Source organism: Oncorhynchus tshawytscha, linkage group LG06 (genome assembly GCF_018296145.1).
Source record: "Oncorhynchus tshawytscha isolate Ot180627B linkage group LG06, Otsh_v2.0, whole genome shotgun sequence".
Taxonomy (NCBI): domain Eukaryota; kingdom Metazoa; phylum Chordata; class Actinopteri; order Salmoniformes; family Salmonidae; genus Oncorhynchus; species Oncorhynchus tshawytscha.
In genome coordinates, this window is record NC_056434.1 from 78,416,897 (window position 1) to 78,440,703 (window position 23,807).

Consider the following 23,807-nt stretch of genomic DNA (forward strand, 5'->3'; position numbering starts at 1 on the left):
AACTTTGGTAAATTACTGGTAGGTTTGCAACCTTACTCATAACCTCTCCATAGTTTCCATATACACCATGACTGCTTTAAATATTTATATATTTAAATATTCTTTACCAGAGGGAGAGAGCAGTTAAGGTGTGGCTGGTTTTATAATGTTGAATCTGAGATATGACGAGGGAGTTATATTTATAGTGTGTAAAATAGCTACATACTATGTTATGAGAGATACTGCTGCACCGTTGATAGAACCCAGATAAGAGCAATATGAGGAACACCTATGACTACAAATACTCTTTCAAGTAGAAAAATATACACTGCATTCAGAAAGTATTCAGACCCATAAACAGAAAATACCTTATTTACCTAAATATTCAGACCCTTTGCTATGAGACTCAATTGAGCTCAGGTGCATCTGGATTCCATTGATAATCCTTGAGTTGTTTCTACAACTTAATTGGAGTCCCCCTGTGGAAAATTCAATTGATTGGACATGATTTGGAAAGGTATATGCCTGTCAATATAAGGTCCCACAGTTGGCAGTGCATGTCAGAGCAAAAACCAAGCCATGAGGTCGAAGGAATTGTCCATAGAGCTCCGAAACAGGATTGTGTTTAGGCATCGATCTGAGGAAGAGTACCAAAACATTTCTGCAGCATTGGAGATCCCCAAGAACACAGTGGCCTCAATCATTCTTAAATGGAAGAGGTTTGTAACCATCAAGACTATTCCTAGATCTGGCTGCCCAGCCAAACTAAGCAATTGGGGGAGAAGGGCCTTGGTCAGGGAGGTGACCAAGAACCTGATGGTCACTCTGACAGAGCTCCAGAGTTCCTCTGTGGAGATGGTTGTCCTTCTGGAAGGTTCTCCAATCTCTGCAGCACTCCACTAATCAGGCCTTTATGAATGAGTGGCCAGACTGAAGCCACTCCTGAGTAAAAGGCACACGACAGCCCGCTTGGAATTTGCCAAAAGACACCTAAAGGACTCAGGCCATGAGAAACAAGATCCTCTGGTCTGATGAATCCAATATTGAAATCTTTGGCCTGAATGGCAAGCATCACATCTGGAGGAAACCTAGCACCATTCCTACAGTGAAGCATGGTGGTGGCAGCATCATGCTGTGGGGATGTTTTTCAGCAGCAGGGACTGGGAGACTGATCGAGGGAATGATGAACGGAGCAAAGTACAGAGGGATTTTTGATGAAGAGCGCTCAGGACCTCAGACTGGGGTGAAGGTTCACCTGCCAATACGACAACGACCCTAAACACACAGCCAAGACAACGAAAACTCGAGGCTCTAATTGCTGCTTCAAAGTACTGAGTAAAAGGGTCTGAATACTTATGTTAAAGTGATACCAGTTTTTCCTTGTTAATACATTTGCAAACAGCTTTAGCATTATGGGGTACTGTGTGTAGATTGATGAGAAAAAAAATACACTGCTCAAAAATAAAGGGAACACTTAAACAACACAATGTAACTCCAAGTCAATCACACTCCTGTGAAATCAAAACTGATTGACAATAAATTTCACATGCTGTTGTGCAAATGGAATAGACAACAGGTGGAAATTTTAGGCAATTAGCAAGACACCCCCAATAAAGGAGTGATTCTACAGGTGGTGACCACAGACCACTTCTCCATTCCTATGCTTCCTGGCTGATGTTTTGGTCACTTTAGAATGCTGGCGGTGCTTTCACTCTAGTGGTAGCATGAGACGGAGACTACAACCCACACAAGTGGCTCAGGTAGGGCAGCTCATCCAGGATGGCACATCAATGCGGGCTGTGGCAAGAAGGTTTGCGGTCTCTGTCAGCGTAGTGTCCAGAGCATGGAGGCGCTACCAGGAGACAGGCCAGTACAGCAGGAGACGTGGAGGCCGTAGTAGGGCAACAACCCAGCAGCAGGACCGCTACCTCTGCCTTTGTGCAAGGAGGAGCAGGAGGAGCACTGCCAGAGCCCTGCAAAATGACCTCCAGCAGGCCACAAATGTGCATGTGTCTGCTCAAACGGTCAGAAACAGACTCCATGAGGGTGGTATGAGGGCCCGACGTCCACAGGTGGGGGTTGTGCTTACAGCTCAACACCGTGCAGGACGTTTGGCATTTGCCAGAGAACACCAAGATTGGCAAATTCACCACTGGCGCCCTGTGCTCTTCACAGATGAAAGCAGGTTCACACTGAGCACATGTGACAGACGTGACAGTCTGCAGAGGCCGTGGAGAAAGTTCTGCTGCCTGCAACATCCTCCAGCATGACCGGTTTGGCGGTGGGTCAGTCATGGTGTGGGGTGGCATTTATTTGGCGCACAGCCCTCCATGTGCTCGCCAGGGGTAGCCTGACTGCCATTAGGTACCGAGATGAGATCCTCAGACCCCTTGTGAGACCATTTGCTGGTGCGGTTGGCCCTGGGTTCCTCCTAATGCAAGACAATGCTAGACCTCATGTGGCTGGAGTGTGTCAGGAGTTCCTGCAAGAGGAAGGCATTGATGCTATGGACTGGCATGCCCGTTCCCCAGACCTGAATCCAATTGAGCACATCTGGGACATCATGTCTCGCGCCATCCACCAACGCCACGTTGCACCACAGACTGTCCAGGAGTTGGCGGATGCTTTAGTCCAGGTCTGGGGGGAGATCCCTCAGGAGACCATCCGCCACCTCATCAGGAGCATGCCCAGGCGCTGTAGGGAGGTCATACAGGCACGTGGAGGCCACACACACACACACACACTACTGAGCCTCATTTTGACTTGTTTTAAGGACATAAAGTTGGATCAGCCTGTAGTGTGGTTTTCCACTTTAATTTTGAGTGTTACTCCAAATCCAGACCTCCATGGGTTGATAAATTTGATTTCCATTGATAATTTGTGTGATTTTGTCAGTTGAATGTGCTATGAAAGAAAAATGTATTTAATAAGAATATTTCATTCATTCAGATCTAGGATGTGTTACTTTAGTGTTCCCTTTATTTTTTTGAGCAGTGTATATATTTAATACCTTTTAGAATAAGGCTGTAACATAGCAAAATGTAGAAAAAGCAGTCTGAATACTTTCCAAATGCACTGTACGTGTGCGCTGAATTATTTTTTTTTAAATCAGTGAAGCATATTAGCTATGCATGGGCCAAATGTATGCATATAGGGTAGAATCATGGAGGAATCGTTTGGAACAGCAATCCTAAAGTGAAATAATTTTGACAATAAGAAATTCAATTCTTAAGGTAAATTGTTACTCTGTGTGACTGGGAAATCAGTTTGACTGTCTAACGTACCAGTCTCTCCCCAGAGAGGACCTCCAGTAGTTTGATGAGCATACGTCCATCCCTCAGGTCCATATAGAGGTCAGTGATCCTGCAGGACACTCTGGCTAGGTGGGAGTTGACCCACTTGGTGAAGGTCTTCTTCTGCACCGCCTCGCGCTCATCTACAAGAAGGAGCAGATTGTGATCAAGGGGTTAGTTTCACTTCTGCGTTCTATCATATTAACCAGGTTATCACCTGGGGGTATTTTACAGTTCAACTGACGTGTGCTCTTCTTTAGTCTGTCACACACAATCTAGATTACAAAGCTAAACACTCCAGGTGTGCGGCTAACAGAGTAGAACGTGAGGGTTTGCAGGCCTCTCGACAGAAACAGCATGTTCCTCTCATTCTTCCTGTTTATGCCAGGTGTCCCCGGTTGTTTGACTGGCTGTGGGCCTTTGCTACCGTTAGTCTTTTGATGAAAACCTACACCAAGGTCGTCACTGTTCTTAGAATAATGGTGTAGGGTGTAGCTTCCTATGTCTAAGAAGTACAAAGTAGCTAGTTTTCACAGAAAGACAGACAAGTACTGTAAATATTAACATTTCTCAGGCTAGGTAAGTGTTAAGTAAACATTTGTATTTATCGTTCCCCATTAGCTGCTGTCAATGCACCAGCTACTCTTCCTTAGGGTCCAGCCAAATTAAGGCAGTTTAGATAATTTTAAAAACATTCCAATACATTCACCACACACTGTGTGCCCTCGGGCCCCTACCACATATCTACAGAACAAAAGCCGTGTACGTGTGTATGTTATCTTGTGTGTGTATGCATGCGTCTGTGCCCGTGTTTGTGTTGCTTCACAGTCCCTGCTGTTCCATGAGGTGTATTTATGTTTTTTTTTAAATCTAATTATACTGCTTGCATCAGTTACTTGATGTGGAATAGAGTTCTATGTAGTCATGGCTCTATGTAGTACCGTGCACCTCCCATAGTCTGCTCTGGACTTGGGGACTGTGTAGACCTCTTGTGGCATGTCTTGTGGGATATGCATGGGTGTCTGAGCTGTGCGCCAGTAGTTCAAACAGACAGCTCCTTGCATTCAACATGTCAATACCTCTCATAAATACAAGTAGTGATGAAGTCAATCTCCCCTCCACTTTGAGGCAGGAGAGATTGACATGCATAGTATTAATATTAGCTCTGTGTACATCCAAGGGCCAGCCGTGATGTCCTGTTCTGAGCCAATTGCAATTTTCCTAACATACATCAATACTTATTTGTTTAGGCCATCTTTAACTAGCCAGTCTTGTTTGTGCAAACTAAAATGTTGTTAGCATAGCTGGTGCTATTCGCACAGGAAGACAATATCCTAAAATATACTGAACAAAAATATAAAAACATGCAACAATTTCAATGATTTTACATAAGGAAATCAGTCAATTGTAATAAATGTGTTATGTCCTACAGATGGGGCTGTGCATTATCATATTGAAACATGGCACAACAATGGGCCTCAAGATCGTCACGGTATCTGTACATTTAATTGCCATCGACAAAATGCAATTGTTTTCGTTGTCCATAGCTTATGCCTGCCTATACCATAACCCCACTGCCACCATGGTGCTCTCTGTTCATAACATTGACATCAACAAACCGCTTGCCTACACAACGCCATAAAAGCGGTCCGCGGTTGTGAGGCTGGTTGGATGTACTGCCAAATTTTCTAACATTGGAGGTGGCTCATGTAGGAGAAATTAACTTTAAATTATCTGGCAACAGTTTTAGTTGACATTCCTGCAGTCAGCATGCCAATTGCACACTCCCTCAAAACATCTGTGGCATTGTGTTGTGTGACAAAACTTAATGGCCTTATTGTCCCATGCACAAGGTGCACCTGTGTAAATGATCATGCTGTTTGATCATGCTGTTTGATCAGCTTCTTGATATGAAACCCCGGTCAGGTGGATGGATTTCCTTGGCAAAGGAGAAATGCTCACTAACAAGGATGTAAACAAACATGTTGTGCCCAACATTTCAGAGAAATCTGCTTTTTGTGTGTATATACATTTTATGGGATCTTTAATTTCAGCTCATGAAACATGGAACCAACACTACATGTTGCGTTTATATTTTTGTTCAGTGTAAATGGTAGACAGCCTACAATATGTGCAGAAGACTAAGTGACACAGCAAGATGGTGCAGACAGACATAGCAGCTTTGCTTTGTTAGATTACTTGTTAGATGGTTGGGAACTAGAAGCACAAGCATTTCACTACTCGCATTAACATCTGCTAACCATGCGTATGTGACCAATAAAATTAGATTTGCTTCTAGCTCCTAAGCAGCTTTGCAGTATTTTCTTTTGTGTGTTTCATTTCTAAAATTATTATTACAGAAAGTGTGTGTTATTGGGGTGGCAGGGTAGCCTAGTGGTTAGAGCATTGGACTAGTAACCGAAAGGTTGCAAGTTCGAATCCCCGAGCTGACAAGGTACAAATCTGTCGTTCTGCCCCTGAACAGGCAGTTAACCCACTGTTCCTAGGCCGTCATTGAAAATAAGAATTTGTTCTTAACTGACTTGCCTAGTAAAATAAAGGTTACATTTATTTATTTTTTAATTACATACAGCCGAAAAAAAAAAAAAAAACTTTGATATCAGAGCGGCTGTAACTCACCAGCATTACGTCCAGGAATAAGACTTTCCCGAATTGGATCTTTTATTTGTACCACCCAAGGCAATTTAACTTATCCCAGAGGATGCTCCAAGACGCCGCCGGCGGAGAAGACGTATTCGGAGTGGACTTCTAGTCAGACTCAGGAGGCGTGCACACCATCCACCGCTTCCAAGTATATTACTTGCTAATGTTCAGTCTCTGGACAATAAAGTAGACAAGCTCAGGGCGAGGATCTCCTTCCATAGAGACATTAGGGACTAACATACTCGGTTTCACGGAATTGCGGCTATCTCCGGATCTACTGAACCCATCCAAACAGCCAGCTGGGTTCTCAGTGCATTGTGCAGACAGGAATAAAGAACCCTCCGGGAAGAAGAAAGGCGGGGGTGTATATTTCATGATTAACTACTCATGGCGTGATTGAGATAAGGACTTGAGTTTCTGTACGCTTTGTTCACCCGACGTAGAATACCTCACTGCCGACAGTATTAGCTCCTAAGGTAATTCTCTTTGGTTATAGTAACATCTGTGTATATTCCCCATTAAACTGATACCACAATGGCCCTCAAGGAACTACACTGGACTTTGTGCAAACTGGAAACCACATATCCTGATGCCACATTTATTGTAGCTGGGGATTTTAACAAAGCAAATTTGAGGAAAACGCTACCAAAGTTCTACCAACACATTGACTGTTAAAACATTCGACCATTTCTACTCCAACTTCTGGGATGCCTACAAGGCCCGCCCCTGCCCTCCCTTCATCAGATCATGACTCCATTTTGCTACTCCCTTCCTATAGGCAGAAACTCAAACAGGAAGTACCCGTGCTAAGGTCTATTCAACGCTGGTCTGACCAATCGAAATCCATGCTTCAAGATTGTTTTGATCATGCGGACTGGGATATATTCCGGGTAGCCTCTAAGAATAACATCAATGTATAAACTGACACGGTGTAATATAAGAAACCGTGGATAGATAGCAGCATTCGCACAAAAAAAAAGAGCGAACCACTGCATTTAACTATGGCAGTGACTGGGATATGGTTGAATACAAATAGCATAGTTATACCCTCTCAAAGGCAATCAAACAGGCAAAACCTAAGTACAGAGACAAAGCGGAGTCGCATTTCAAAAGCTCAGACACGAGACGCATGTAGCAGGGTCTACAGACAATCACAGATTACAAAGGGAAAACCAGCCACGTCGGATACCGACATCTTGCTCCCAGAAAAGCAAAACACCTTTTCCCGATTTGAGGATAATACAGCGCAAACCGACGCGACTCGCTCCCAAGGACTGTGGGCTCTCCTTCTCCATGGCCGACGTGAGTAAGACATTTAAGCCCTCAAGGCTACCGGCATCCCTAGCCGCGTCGTCAGAGCATGTACTGACCAGCTGTCTGGACCGTTTACGGACATATTCAAACTCTCCTATCCTAGTCTGTTCCCACATGCTTCAAAATGTCCACCATTATTCCTCTACCCAAGAAAGCAAAGATAACTGAACTAAATGACTACTGCCAGTAGCACACACGTCGGTCATCATGAAGTGCTTTGAGAGGTTAGTTAAGGATCATATAAACTCTACCTTACCCGACACCCTAGACCCACTTCAATTTGCATACCGCCCCAATCGATCCACAGACGATGCAATCGCCATCGCACTGCCCTATCCCATCTGGACAAGAGGAATACCTATGTAAGAATGCTGTTCATTGACTACAGCTCAGCCTTCAATACCATAGTACCCTCTAAGCGTCCTCATTAAACTCGGGGGCCTGGGTCTGAACCCTGGCCTGTGCAACTCTGTTTTGGACTTCCTAACGGGCCGACCTCCATGTGGTGAAGGTAGGAAACACCTCCACTTCGCCGATCCTCAACACATGGGCGTGTGCTCAGCCCCCTCCTGTACTCCCTGATCACCCATGACTGCGTGGCCACGCATGCCTCCAACTCAAATCATCAAGTCTACAGACAACAGTTTTAGGCCTGATTACCAACAATGACTAGACAACCTGTAGGGAGGTGGTGAGGGCCCTGACGGAGTGGTGCCTGGAAAATAACCACACCCTCAACGTCAACAAAACAGATGATCGTGGACTTTAGGAAACAGCAGAGGGAGCACGCCCCTATCCACATTGACAGGAACGCAGTGGAGAAGGTGAAAAGCTTCAAATTCCTCAGCATACACGTCACCGACCATTTGAAATGGTCCACCCACACAGACAGTGTGGTGAAGGAGCAACAGCGTCGTCTCGTCAACCTCAGGAGGCTGAAGAAATTTGGCTTAGCTCACAAATGTTTACAGTTGTACAATTAAGAGAATCCTGTCGGGCTGTATCACCGCCTAATAAGGTAACTGCATCGTCCGCAACCGCAGGCATCTCCAGAGTGTGGTGCGCTTTGCCCAACGCATCACCTGGGGCACACTGCCTGCCCTCCAGGACACCTACAGTACCCAATGTCTCAGGAAGGCCAAAGGACAACCACCACCCGAACCACGTCCTGTTCACCCCGCTACCATCCAGAAGGCGAAGTCAGTACAGGTGCATCACAGCTGGGCCCGAGAGACTGAAAAACAGCTTCTATCTCAAGGCCATCAGACTGTTCAATAGCCATCACTAGCCAGCTACCACCTGGTTACTCAACCTTGCACTAGAGGCCGCTACCCTATGTACAAAGACATGGAATCAGTGGCCACTTTAATAAATGTGTCCTTACTGCTTAGCTCATATGTATATACTGTATTTCAGTCAATGCCACATTACTCATCCTAATGTTTATACAGTACCAGTAAAACATTTGGACACACCTACTCATTCAAGGGTTTCTTTATTTTTTTTACTATTTTCTACATTGTAGAATAACAGTTTAGACATCAAACACTATGAAATAACACATACGGAATCATGTAGTAACCAAAACTGTTAAATCAAAATACATTTTATATTTGAGATTCTTCAAAGTATCCATCCTTTGCCTTGACAGCTTTACACACTTGGCATTCTCTCAACCAGCTTCACCTGGAATGCTTTTCCAACAGTCTTGAAGGAGTTCCAATATTTCCTGAGCACTTGTTGGCTGCTTTTCCTTCACTCTGCGATCCAACTTATCCCAAACGGGTTGAGGTCAGATGATTGTGGAGGCCAGGTCATCTACTGCAGCACTCCATCACCCTCCTTCTTGGTCAAATCGCCCTTACACAGCCTGGAGGTGTGTTGGGTCATTATCCTGTTCATAGTTTTAATGTCTTCACTATTATTCTACAATGTATAAAATAGTACAAATACTGAACACTGGAGTAGGTGTTTCAAAACTTGACTGGTACCGTATATTTCTTAACTCCATTCTTTTACTTTGGATTTGTCTGTATTGTTGTGAATTGTTAGATACTACTGTACAGTTGGAGCTAGGAACACAAGCATTGCGCTACACCCGCAAGAACATCTGCTAAATATGTGTATGTGACCAATAAAATGTGATTTGATTTTACATATACACGCTGGGCTAATGTGAGCTAGCTGTGCCTCATACTGTAGGCCTACTGTACATGCCATTTTCTGTTAGCTGGTCATGTTCTCACAGGGTTGTTCTAATTTAGTGTTCCCATGCAGGACGGGTGGTCTAGCTTCTCACCCTACTGCAGAGCCCATAAACATCAGTCACTGGGCCAAGAGAACCAGCCACACCGGTCAGCCCATACCTGCTGCATCACACACACACACACAGCTTCGCAGGCTATTCCTCATATGAACTCAAAGCCTGTTGCCATGGAAATCTGGCTTTGAGAGGAAGTTTCACAACCTCCCTCCATCAGGGTGGGTCTCCTTCTCGCAGACTAAGAAACGACACCCGTTAACAATGTGCACTAATGCACTCTCCCCTCCAGCTCCAGGCCAGCCATTAGCTCAGAGGACGTTGTGACATCACAGCATGACCAGACTGCTAATAAAGCAGCAGCAGACTGTGATAGCATGTAGGTTAAACCCTGGTGCCAAACAGCTCCACCTAGGCTACGTCTTCACAGGACTGTCCAACGGCCTGGTCCCAGAGATAATACAGTAGATAGTGCCGCAGGTCCTCGTGGCTTTCATGAGTCGCAGTGCCCAGCGAGCAGTGCAGAGGCAGGGAGACAGAGGGAGCAGTGTGTCCCGTTGTGGAGGCCCAGTCAGAGGCAGGGAGACAGAGGGAGCTGTGTGGGGCCAGTCAGAGCAGCACAGAGACAATGCAGCCAGTGTTCTCCACCATGACATGCAAAGCAGCATCTGACTGAATCAGGCCTTATCACCGACTGGGCTAACGAGCTAACTAACATTCAGCTCCTTCACTGGGACACTATGCTGCATGGTTAGATCATGGCTGTGTGTGGTGAGGCTGGTTAACCCAGAACTAAAGGCTTGCATAATTGGGTCAGCCGCTCAGTTAAGTTCTGGGACCATACATGTTAACAGAAGAGATTTAAATCTAGTCAGTTGCACAACTGAATGCATTCAACCGACATTTGTCTTCCACATTTAACCCAACCCCTCTGAATCAGAGATAACCGAGGAGCTGCCTTAAAATCGACCAAAGGTCCCCTCCCCTTCCGAAATTCAAAAGATACTACACACTGCGAAATTGTCCAAATAACCAGTGACGACAAAGCCAAGCACCACAACGCTGCTGAACTCCATTTGTAATGTGACAGATCTACAGTACAATTTATGTAGTCTGTTTACAAGAGATTAGGCTATTCATAGGCTTAGCGGAGTTTCCAACAACCGGATGCATCCGGTTCAGGGTTACAGCTAATTCAACTTAGCTTCCTTTTCTGCTGAAAACCGGATGTGGGAACACTGCTCAGGATTTTTCTTTTACGCCTGCTATGTTAGGTTTGGCTAGTCATGACTTTGTGAATCAGGAAAAAGGCTAGATAAGCTTAGCATCACATAATATTCCAAATAAAAGTTTCAAGGACCAGAATCAAAGGTAACTTCAATAACAAAACAAAGTAAAATAGTTAATTCACATTACACATTTTGCTGTGTGACACATGACCCTGTGTGCCGGGCAAGGTTGTAATTACACATTGACACAATCAGCTGCAGTACAAAAGGGCATACATCTAAAATAAATGTGTGTTCTTAATGAAGCTGAGATGGAGACTATGGGTGGAGCTAGACATGTCGAGTGTCTGTAAACAGGGTTTCCTGCAGGGCAGAGCATCTGGCCCAGAACAGAACACAGGAAGGGGAAACCGTCACTCGACACACACACACACACACACACACACACACACAAACGCAAGTGTACACAAACACACACGAGAACTCATCTCAACCTGCAGTGGAGCTCTGGCACTGCAGAGTACAAACCGTAATCCCCTCCACCCACAATCACAACAAGCAGTCACAGACCACAATCACAGACCCACAAACCACAGGTCTACCAAACTATCAGGACTGCTGACCAGACCAATCTGTGGACAACCACTCTGTACGGCATCCTGATCATAGAACTGTGTGCGCAATGTCAACTACTTACATGAAATCTACTGAAAAATACCTAAGGTGACATGCTAAATCCTCATATTAGTATGCCAAGACTAGTTGTTTTATTGCATGTGACTGTTGACAGGCAGTGGGGGAGAAGACAATGATTCATGTAGTGGCAACAATGAATAGCCTGGACTCCCACGAGATGTGGCATTGTAAATGAAAATCCAGGACACTCTTATTTGTTGATCATTTACATTTGTTATGGTTACATAAGGCAGAAGGTTACTGAAGGCAAAAACGGGGTCATTGGGTGGGCGCCACAAAGCTAACTTTAGTCACAAGAAATTGGAATTCTTAAAATTCACAACTTATCGTACGAATTGCAATTCGTAACGTATCATCCAAATTGTAATACATCATGCGAAATGGATGATGAACATCCACAAATGAATACATAGCATACTTATCATATCATACTAATTTGAGGGTCCCGAATTTGTCTACTATGTTACACCTACCCCAGAGTCCAGGTTGAAATTAATATAGGGGAAACACTGAATAGCAAGAACAATGCAAAGTCAAACTATCAGGCCTGGAAGCAGGGCTCTACATTTTTTTTAAATGCTGTTGCTCCCAACTTTAGGAAGTTAGGCGCACCACATGAAGTCTAGGAGCACCAGAAAATAAAATAGATGTTTTGAATTTATTAAGATGCAGCCTATATTGTGCCTATATGAATTCTAGAAACTTTTGAAGCACATGTGCTGTAACACTGTAAAGACAGTTTATTATAAAAGCAAAAATCTGGATATTACCCGTCATCGAAATTACAAAGCCAGTTGTGGAATATTAAGTTTCTACATTGTGTAAAAGCACAATATTCCAATTGAGATGCATTACATTGAAAACTGTACAAGGTCTCTTTAGATACCTCAGCCAGCTAGCTAGCAAATGAGGTAATGTGACTGAACAAAGTGTAAACAAAACACTTGTTTCTCAAGGGCAAGTAGTTTTAGAACCACCCATGTGGTTAATGAATGTAAAATGCGTTCCCAGCAACCACTATAGGAAGATACAAATGTTGTGCCAATAATAAATAGGTCACATCTTTTAATATGGTTAGTCTAGAAGCAAGCCGTTTTGGCTGTAGTAATGGTGCAACCATGAAGCTAACGAATCTGAACACACTTGTTTCTCAAGGGCACTCGAAAACAACGGTACAGCAAAACCTAATCACAGTGCTCCCAAAATAAAACTACTGGTCACACAGCAAAATATTTGGTAGCATATGTGACCAAAATGTGTGCACTTTAGAGCCCTGCCTGGAAAAGATGTGGCCTTAGGTACCAGAGCAAAAGGACTAGGAAAGAGAAATAAAAGACAGAATGACAGATGGATATTGTCACAGCTCTCTGGTTCCTCAGTAAATGGTTGTGGAATGTGTATGTGCAGTCGCACAGACACCGAAAGTAAAAAAAGAGGCCTCTGCAGGGCCTCAGGTGAGTGAATAATGACAAATCACTGTGAAACAGATCCAAAATGAGCTGAGGTAATTAACTACGGAAAAGGACATCCAAGTCCAAGGTCCCCAATTCCAAGCAGGTGTCAAACGAAGAGAGACAATGCAGACAAAACAGGAAGTCTCTGTTAAATGACACATCTTTCAGGGACACTGGAGGAGTTTGGATACGTTTGGTGGGTGAGGGTTCCCGGCTGGTGATGACCCGAAAAACCAGTAATCTGAGCCAAATATTTCATCACAGGGACATTTAGTCCACCTGGTCATACGAAGACTTACTTCCTGCTCTCAGAGCTCAGTGGAGCACAACTAAGGAGATTTTCAGAGGGAGGAGGTTACACAGCCATGATGAGCTGTTACATTAGTGATGCAGAGAAGTGTGAAAGGATTTAAAGTAAAGTTGGTAAAGCTAAGAAGGGAAAGAAACTGCAGTGGGAGAAAATGGAAAATGTTGTTGGTCGCCAAAAGTCTAAAAAGCTGTAACTGAAAATCGAAAGAACACAGACCTGGCCTCTGGGAATGATGGAACAATTCTATTTTAGCCTACTGCAATTGCTTGCTTACCCTATAAAATGAAATTAAAATCATAAAATACTTATTGTATAAGCAGTAACAGAAAAGGCTAGCCCACGGTGCTGATTGCCTACAAAGGAATTCCTTCTGCTAGATAGTCAAAACTCCCAAGTCTCAACATCAGGAGGACTCTTAAAATTACTCTGTGGCTTATCAATGATGCTGAACCAACTGCAGGGGCTATTTACAGAGTGGCTTTAACACACTGCTTGTGTGTGGGGCTAATAATAATAATAATAATAATAATAATAATAATAATAATAATAATAATAATAATAAAAGCTGCCTCTGGCATGGCTGGGGGGTGGCCACATTGCTGAGACCGTGCCAGAAAATCTAGCTAGTAGCTACTCCTCATGTTCTGCCCACACAGTATCTCTGGTGCTGAGAAACCTGACACAATGAGAGAAGGGAATGTACGGTACAGACCATGTGTCACTATCGCCCTCAGACAAAAAAAACTGAAGTGACATTTTTCTCCCTTTTACCAGAAACATACGTCTTTCTCTCTCTGGCGGAACGACCTTCTGCCTGTGTCCATGATACTGACGCCTGGAGCAGCTCTCTGCCGCGGTTTGTTAGGGGACAGCCAGGCCATCGGTGACCGCCGGCTAACCCAGTCACAGGAAAACACTGTCACATTGTGTCTCACTCATCAGAATACAGAGCTAATCAACACTGCATTGTTTCATTTAACAGCAGTCTGTAGGCTACTGCAGCCAAATGTAATATGCCTTTATGACCTTTCCTGAATAATGATGCCAATACCTATTAAATGAGCTGGCAAAATCAGGATCTGTATCCTAGGATGAACTTTCTCTAGGCATGCTACCACCGTAATCCTGGGGCAAAGAGTGCTATAGCCTATTAGTGCCCCATTCATCTAGAATCTAGAGCAGTGGTATCAAATATACGGCCGCGAGGGCATCCAATCCGTTCCGCGGGTGGTTTGAGAATAAAAGAAACAATTGTTTCAATGATAATGGATCTACATTCATATAGTTTCTGGACTGTGTCCAGCTAGCTAATAATCACCGGCATGAAAGCTAGATAGTCCGGGAACATCGAAAATAGTATAATATAAGGATGGATAGAGGACCATTTTTTGCACATTTTGGGTGAGGCCCTCTGGAACTCATTGAAGACCGAATGCAGCCCATGGGGCCAAATGAGTTTGACACCCCTGATCTCACATGAGAGAAGGATGATGGTGAGAGGGAAGGGTAAAAGGATGAACAGAGGAATGAAGAGGGGTGGCAGAGGTGGTAAATGAAGCTAGCAGCAGCCTAACAACCTCACCCTGTTTGTGGCGCAGCACCCCAGCCCCACGTCCCAGATTATTGTTAGCAAACTGTGGTTTAATTATATCTGCATCTGGTTGGGAGGAAGTGGGACTTTGTCCTGGAGACAATTCATCAAAATACAGACGGTATACCAAAATAAACATTGAGTTACGTTGAGACATTCAACAAAAACCACGTGGTGTCAGGGACGGTAATTGGAAGAGATGTTGACTGCAGGTCATACAACTGCTCAGCTACCAAAAGTCTACATAAGACATTAACTTTACAACCGGATGAGTGTACTCGCATGCTCCCTTAAGAGAGCTTGGCTGAAAAACTAGGAAAACTGGCAATAGTACTATGTCAATTTTGTGACGCCATAGCCAGCATACACTTCAATAGTCTGAATTAATCTAGGCTAACTCAAGAAATCTGTCATTAGTTTTGACATTTTTGCCAAAGAGATCTTAGACCTGCAATTTTACATTAACTAAGATGTTTGGTGGCGTATTCTTCAATGAAAAAATGTGCATGAAAACTAGTCGTATCTTTTGAACAATTCCTACTGTTGACCAACAGACGAAGGGGCATATACTAAACCCAGTTGTTTCGTCTAGAAAGCATGCGGGACACTAAAGGATCTGTATCCTAAAGTCCATGGGGAATAAGAGCACCGCCTCCCAGCTGCCCACAGCACTGAGGCTAGGAAACACTGTCACCACCGATAGATCTACGATCGAGAATTTCAATAAGCATTTTTCCACGGCTGGCCATGCTTCCACCTGACGACCCCTACCCCGGCCAACAGCTCAGCACTCCCTGCAGCAACTTTCCCAAGCCCCCCTCCCGCTTCTCCATCACCCAAATCCAGACAGCGGATGTTCTGAAAGAGCTGAAAAATCTGGATCCCTACAAATCTGTACCCTCTAAAATTATCAGCTGAAACTCCCATTACTAGCCTGTTCAACCTCTTTCGTATCCCCAAAGTTTGGAAAGCTGCCGCAGTCATCCCCCTATTCAATGTGGGAGACACTCTAGACCCAAACGGTTATAGACCTCTGTCCTGCCTTTCTAAAATCTTCAAAAGCCAAGTTAACAGATCACCAACCATTTTGAATCCCACTGTACCTTCACTATGCAATCTGGTTTCCAAGCTGGTCATGGGTGCACCTCAGCCACGCTCAAGGTCCTAAACGATATCATAACCGCCATCAATACAAGACAGTACTGCACGGCAGTCTTCATCGACCTGGCCAAGGCTATCGGCTCTGTCAATCACCGCATTCTTATCGGCAGAGTCAATAGCCTTGGCTTCTCAAATGACTGCCTCATCTGGTTCACCAACCTCTTCTCAGACAGAGTTCAGTGCGTCAAATCGGAGGGTCTGTTGTTCGGACCTCTGGCAGTCTATGGGGTGCCACAGGGTTCAATTCTCATGCCAACTCTATTCTCTGCGTATATCAATGATGTCGCTCCTGCTGCTGGTGATTCTCTGATCCACCTCCAAGCAGACACCATTCTGTATACTTCGGGCCATTCTTTGGACACAGTGCTAACAAATCTCCAAACGAGTTTCAATGCCATACAACATTCCTTCCGTGGCCACCAGCTGCTTTTAAATGCTAGTAAAACTAAGTGCACGCTCTTCAACCGATTGCTGCCCGCACCCTCCCGCCCGACTAGCATCACTACTCTGGAAGGTTCCGACTTAAAATATGTGGACAACTACAAATACCTAGGTGTCTGGTTAGACTGTAAACTCTCCTTCCAGACTCACATTAAGCATCTCCAACCCAAAATTAAATCTAGAATTGGCTTCCTATTTGGCAACAAAGCCTCCTTCACTCATGCTGCCAAATATACCCTCGTAAACCTGACTATCCTACCGATCTTTGACTTTGGCGATATAATTGACAAGATAGCCTCCAACACTCTACTGAGCAAACTGGATGTAGTCTATCATAGTGTCATCCGTTTTGTCACCAAAGTCCCATTTTCTATCCACCACTGCAACCTGTATGCTCTCGTTGGCTGGCCCGCTCTACATATTCATCGCCAAACCCACTAGCTCCACCTTACCTCAGCTCACTGGTCACCATAGCAACACCCACCCGTAGCAAGCGCTCCAGCAGGTATATTTCACTGGTCATCCCCAAAGCCAACACTTCCTCTGGCCGCATTTCTTTCCAGTTCTCTGCTGCCAATGACTGGAACGAATTGGAGGGGAAAAAAATAAAAATAAAAATCACTGAAGCTGGAGACTTCTCTCCCTCTAACGGCAAGCATCAGCTGTGAGAGCAGCTTACCGATCACTATACCTGTACACAGCCAATCTGTAAATAGTACACCCAACTACCTCCTCATAGTTACTTATCCTCTTGCACCACAGTATCTATACTTGCACATCTGTTACTCCAGTTTAATTGCTAAATTGTAATTATTTCACCTCTATGGCCCATTTATTGACTTACCTCCCTACTCTAAATTTGCACACTGCACATAGAATTTTAGTGTGTTATTGACTGTACGTTTGTTTGTGTAACTCTGTTGTTGTTTTTGTCGCACTGCTTTGCTTCATCTTGGCCAGGTCGCAGTTGTAAATGAGAACTTGTTCTCAACCGGCCTACCTGAATAAAAAGGTGAAATATATATATATATTTTTTTAAATGCGGACACCTTAAGTGTATTCAATTGGGAATACTGTGGCACTGTCCTGTTAACGATAGCTGTGCAAATGACAGGATGGATGGAAGGTTTCAGATGACTTCAGTTTATACTTACTGATTTACACAACCCTGCTTGTCCAGCTAGAGAGTGCTGTTTTACAGGACACAGCTGTGCACCCCTGCATCTAAACCAAGTATACAACCACACCCCCTGCATCTAAACCAAGTATACAACCACACACCCCTGGGGAAATCTTTTCAAATGTTTTATCCCAGCCTGCCTCTAATGTAGGCTACAGTGTTTCCCCTAATAAATCTGTTATTTGTCAACTTCCTGCAGGGTGCACACCCAATACCAGCGAGACAGAGCAGTTGAAGGACAAACAAGGCTGCCACAGTGTCAAAGCCCTTTCTGCTGGGCCCACACATCATAGCTGGGACACTGTCGAACAGGCCGACAAACTGGCAGGCCCCTCAACAGGGCCCTAATTTACTTAACAGGAATATAAAAATTGGGTCCTTGCTATCTGGGAACCTTAGGATGTCCCTAACTCCATTGAAGTTGATATTGTAAATGGTTAAGGTAAGGGTTAAGGTTTATGGTACGCCAAAGGATCCCAGATAGCATTAACCATAAAAACAGCCACCAATCAACAAATAAGACAGCATTTTCCGGTCAGGTTTGTACGTCACGGCTGGTCGAGCAGTACTGCAGTCTCCCTTCACTGTATTAGTACAGAGCTAAGAGGAGATTTACAGCGAGAGCTGTGTGGCCTCAAGGGAAATATCATTCCTGTTAGTTTACTACTCAATTGATACTCAGGATTCCAGTTGAAAAATGGAATAATGTATAAAGGGTTTCTTGTAAACTCTTCCATAACCACATCTGTGAGTGAACTTTGTTCATAATTTTTGCAGCTGGCTTCTAGATGACTATTCAGTCATTCAGAGAAGAGCCTAGGGCAATAGATATGACTGAGAATGCAGCGTAAGATTAGCTTAAGTCCACAAATTACTGTCCAATATTGCATCTAAAGCTGTGTGTTTGATCAAAGACAGAATACCATACTAGCTAAAAGAGTAAGACCAGCCTTCTGATGTAGTTAAATAAAGAACACATAATGCTGTTCACAGGGAATGTGGCACAATTCTCAGAGTGACAAATACTACAGGCAATGACTTAGTCATCATTTCAAGCACGACTGACACCTAGCTAACGTTCTGAGCAGAAACCAAAATATATGAACAGCTACATAATCGCTCACGTCAACATTTTCCACTCATGTGTTTTAAGAAGTTCTGAAATCCTGCATCCTGTGGAACAAGGGCTGTGTTCAGGAGATATTAGAGCTGTTAATCTGTTTAATGAATCTTCCTTTGGTGGAGTGCGGGGATGGCAGGCAGAGTCGACTACGGCAGAGTCAGAACGTCATATGGAGCGCGGGAGGGAGAGGAGAGGCTCAGAGCACATCCTAGACCTTCTCTGTTGCTTTAGGGATGGAGAAGAAATCCAAAGCAAACACTGACCAAGCTTTAAGAAAGCAGCAGCTTTAGGTTTGAGTCTCCATTTAAACCCCTGTAGGAAGGATCAAGAGGCTTTTTAGACGTGCTCTACACAGTGTACAAACAGTGTACAAAACATTAAGAACACCTTCCTAATAACAATGAGTTGCACCTCCCTTTGCCCTCAGAACAGCCTCAATTCGTCAGGGCATGAACTCTACAAAGGTGTCGAAGGTTTCTCATGGATGCTTCGCACAGTTGTGTCGAGTTAACTTGATGTCTTTTGGGCGGTGGACCATTCTTGAAACACACGAGAAACTGTTGAGTGAAAAACCAGTGCGCATGGCATTTACTGTACTACTATACCCCATTCAAAGGCTCTTAAATATTTTGTCACCCTCTGAATGGCACACACACAACCCATGTCTCAAACCGGTCTCCTCCCCTTCATCTACACTGATTGAAGTGGTTTAACATCTGACATCAATAAGGGATCATAGCTTTCACCTGGTCAGTAGATCATGGAAAGAGCAGGTTCATCATGTTGTCCACTCACTGTTTATCACATTTTACAGTGAAACAAAAACAGAATGTACTGTATAACAGGCCAATGTGTTTTCCATATTGTAACAGAAGCTCATTCTGACTGACAAGCTAAGGACTTCCACTAAAACATCCACTCCTTTTTCTGTCAGTATTGTAGATAACCCAGGTATAAAATGAAACGTCTTACAATAGCCAATGTTCCCCTATACAGAGGCCAAGGCTGTGTGTAGCTGCTATTCTAGCAGAGGTAAAGCCCACAAGCCTGGAGATAAAAAGCTCATATCAAACATCTGCTTTAAATATATATATATATATAAATAAGAGCGAGAGAGAGACAGTCAGAGAGAGAGATGCTTCTGAAACTAGGGGCTTTCTGAGACACACGAAACAGACACTCTTCCAGCCACACCCTGTAGCGTACTGGAGAGACAGACCAGCCTGGTTTGCTTTGGCCTAACTCAGTTCACTCTCTCATGACTGTTATGAAGACTAACACAAACATGGCTTTGGGCTGTTTGATCTGGATTGTATATACATATCCAAACTCACGTTCCCAATGCATCCGGACCAAAATCCCTGCTCCCATGCCTTTCATCAGGCTAGAATGTGGGCTCGAGCCCTGGTACTTATCAAGACGGTCGCTGTACTGACAGTGTGGATGCCCCGCCTACACATTCTCAACACCACTTAAATTTGTTTATTTCATTCACAACGTTAAACGCCAAGGCTCTTGATACAGGTCATGTTGAGACGAACCTCTTGTCTGAGTGTAACAAAGCTGCCTCTGCCTACAAAGATTATTCAGCAGATCAGCCTGCCTCGCTCTGCTCTGTTAAGAGTAGTAGGTTTAGCCTCAACGGATCAACCGTTGTGACCTGAAAGAGGATCCCATGTAGCAACACTTCAGTTGATTGGTGAAGCTGACATTTGAGTCAGAAAGTTGGTTTATTCTGAGGAGAACAGGCAAGACTAGGGGGTAACTACTATTGAAGATGCATTAGTCGTTTGTATGGGATACATCGTCCAGCGAAATGCTTACTTGCAGGTTCCTTCAACAATAAATTATAAAAGATAAGAATACGAACAAAGTAAATGACAGTGGAATATATTTTTTTTTGCGCAAGTATAATACAGGAAGGCACAATTTATAGTCCAATGTTTACACATGTTTTGGGGGGAGGCAATGTATAAACTGAGCAGTATAATAAGAGGTAGCAGCAGTTGTGATGTGTGTGTGTGTGTGTGTGTAGCATGAATGTATGTGTATGTCTGTGTGCATGAGTGAGCGCATGTTTGCTAAGGTGTGGAGAATCAGAGCATGTGGTCACTCCAGTTCAAGTGCTCAGCAGTCTGATGACTTGTAGAAACCAACAGGCTCAGAGACCGTTTCTATCAGACCTGATGGTCCAATACAGTCTGCCCGACAGTAAGGGAGAGAACAGCTCTTGGCTGGGGTTTGTGTGGGTCCTTGATGCTGGGGGCCTTCACAGTTTAGAGTAGATGTCCTGGGTGGGAGCAGGGATGTACTATCATCCTGGCAGTGCTTTATCTTAAGACGCTGTGTTCAATTTTAGTGTTTTACTGTAAAATAACAAACTAAACTAAGTTATGCAAAGATCCAATCTAAAACGTCAGAGGGTGTGTACGTGGGTATTTGCACAAGAAACAGGGACACCCCACTGTCCAAAACACACTCAGGCCTTTAACAACCAATTACATCTGACAATACTGATACCATCTCAATCCAGGCCATCCAATGAGCTTTGCTCCTTTTGTTGCTTGGGTTGTTTCCTCTTGATAGCTTAATGAGTCTGCCTGTCATCTCAGTCTGAGCCATACTGTATTGGCCTAGAGTTGACGGGCCAATGCGACCTCCTTTGTCAGGGGGATCCGGAGTCCCCTGATGGGGTTTAGGGGGTTCCACGCAGTGTGGCTCAAGGAGAGTAAGTCAGTCTCCTATAAGGCAGATATAGCCTCTGACATGGCCCCCACTCCATTCAACCAGTGTCTCACCCTGTGGACTTTCTCCATATTGGAGAGAGTTGGAGCCAAGAGCGGAACAGAGGGTCATTGAGGCAGTTGGTTGACTTTTGGCTCAGGTTGGGCTCTACTCTACTGCTGGCCAAAAGCAGCTTTTTAGAACAGATCTCCCTGACGCTGACTACCAAGGCCTGGGCCTGTCAAGCTTTCTGCTAGGCCCGATGGGTCTGTTGAGACAGTCCTATCAGACAGGAAAGTGTAGCCTGTCCTCGAATGGCCTGCTGAACCTGACTCGCATCCATTGGCCACTTGAAGCTCTTGAACAGAGTTTGGACTTTGTCCTTGTGAACAATTCCATTAAAGTATTTGACAATGCTGTTCTCAGGGCAGCGGTTAGGAACATAATATCATTATGTAGGCTACAGTGTGATAGGGCCTTGGGGTTATCACATCCACAGAGAACAATAGATCATCTGGGGAAGAGTTGACGCCTATCCAGTTCAAGGAATCGTCTGCTCGATCTATGATCACACAAATATCTTGATTAATGGTTTAGCCAAGCTTATCTAAGAGAGTGTCCCTACCATACATGTCCTCAACTACATTCCTCTGATGTTCCAACATCACATGGTCTCATTCCTTATACACCTTCCATGTGTGACATACCCAGGCACCTGGCTACATTCCTCAAATGGTACAGCTCCAAAACCACAGGTAGGCTACACTTATTTGATAGCTGTACCTAAACTGAATCTGTACAGTGTCGCTTTGCCAACCTGAACCTGTACAGTGTTGCTATGCCAACTGAACCTGAAGGCCTGTACAGTGTAACTATGACTACCTCACACCCATCTGGTGACCTTACGTTTGATATTCATTAAGTCTACAGCCCTTGAGAGCATTTGAGGTTTTTCTTCCCTCCCAGAAGACTTGACTATCCACACTCACTTTGTATGTTGCCAAATGTCTGTCATTTCCTCTAGAGCCAGTACTTTCACTGCCAGACAGACATGAGGTCATATGATGGATAGAGAGATGACTTCAATGCAAGCATCAGCAGCATTGGGTTTTTCTACCTCAAGTCTGATAAACACAGCCTCCATCATTGCTGTAATTGTCTGTTATTTATGGACATGCTGGTGGCCATTTTGAAATAAAGTTCTAAGAATGGCGAAGATCGGAGTCTTCCTGTTCTGAGACAAATCAATCATTAAAACCTTTGGGAGGCCTGACGTGTCATCAGGTTGCCATTAGTTTCTCTGGCCCTCCCTAACCTTCAGCAGAGCTCCAGGAAATGCAGGATTTCCACTTTCCTCCAAGCTCATATTACACCATCCGTCAGGGAGCAGAACTGTGGCCTCCGTCCTTCCATCCCTACACAACCACCAATAAGGACATAAGACTTCTGGTGTAGTGTGAAGTCTGAAGACATACAGTACTACCACCTGAAATATGTACTACCACCTGAAATACTGTATGTGCTACCACTAGTAAAACACTTGACCTGACAGTGTTTTTCATTATAGTAGCATTGCGGCACAAATGACACCAGAATGGGAACTAACAGCCTCATCACTTCGATATACAGTACAATGAAAGCAGCACAACAGGCACGGTTCTCCACTGTGCCATTGTTAGCCTTGCGCTGGGAATGCAGCAATGATTGGCACTTTAATAAAAGATGCCAACTTCCTTCCTCTTCCACCCTGTCATCCATTTCAATAGTTGGTTATTCATTCATCATGACCCTGACAGCACATGGGGGTGGTGTAGTCTGTGGCATTACCAGGCTGATAACGCTATTAGGAGAGGTTTCACTGAACTGACACATTTAGCGCCAAGCAATCCTTTCAGTGAGGCATTAGAGCTGACCCAAAGTCCCCTACAAATGGACTGGCCCCAGAAACCAAACCAACATTTTAAATCGGTGCCTTCAAGTCCAGTGCTAAACACCGAAGTGGGTACACACAGAGCGCTCATCATGAGCTAGTGTTCTCCATGCTGAACGCAGACACATATGTAGCCAAAACGGGACAATTGTTAATTGGGTTAGCACCCTTCTGTGAACTACAGAGAAAGCTAATGCAAAAGTCCAATAAACGACAGACCAAATCTGCCACATTTCAACCTTGCACTCTCTCAGCCTTGCCACAATACTTGGGCGGTGTACCTCCCTGTCCCATATCTCTGTGTGGAGTGAAAGATTGCGCCGTCAGAGATGCTGGGATTCATATTAAAATCAGGGGACACTCAGTCTCACGGTGACAACGGCTCGTAAAAGTCATGGGTTCCATAGGGTGTCTGAGGTCCAGAGGCCTCCGGTCTGTCAGTAGCATGCTAATGGAAC

General features: G+C 44.4%; 1 protein-coding gene across 1 annotated transcript in view; it reads right to left on the minus strand.

The window, feature by feature from the left end:
- Window positions 1–23,807, minus strand: part of LOC112253128 (spectrin beta chain, non-erythrocytic 1) — a 124,239-nt gene that overhangs the window by 49,747 nt on the left and 50,685 nt on the right. Inside the window, exon 3 of the mRNA XM_024425078.2 lies at window positions 3,264–3,415. Within this exon, the coding sequence (XP_024280846.2) occupies window positions 3,264–3,415 (152 nt within the window). The remainder of the gene's footprint in view (window positions 1–3,263; window positions 3,416–23,807) is intronic.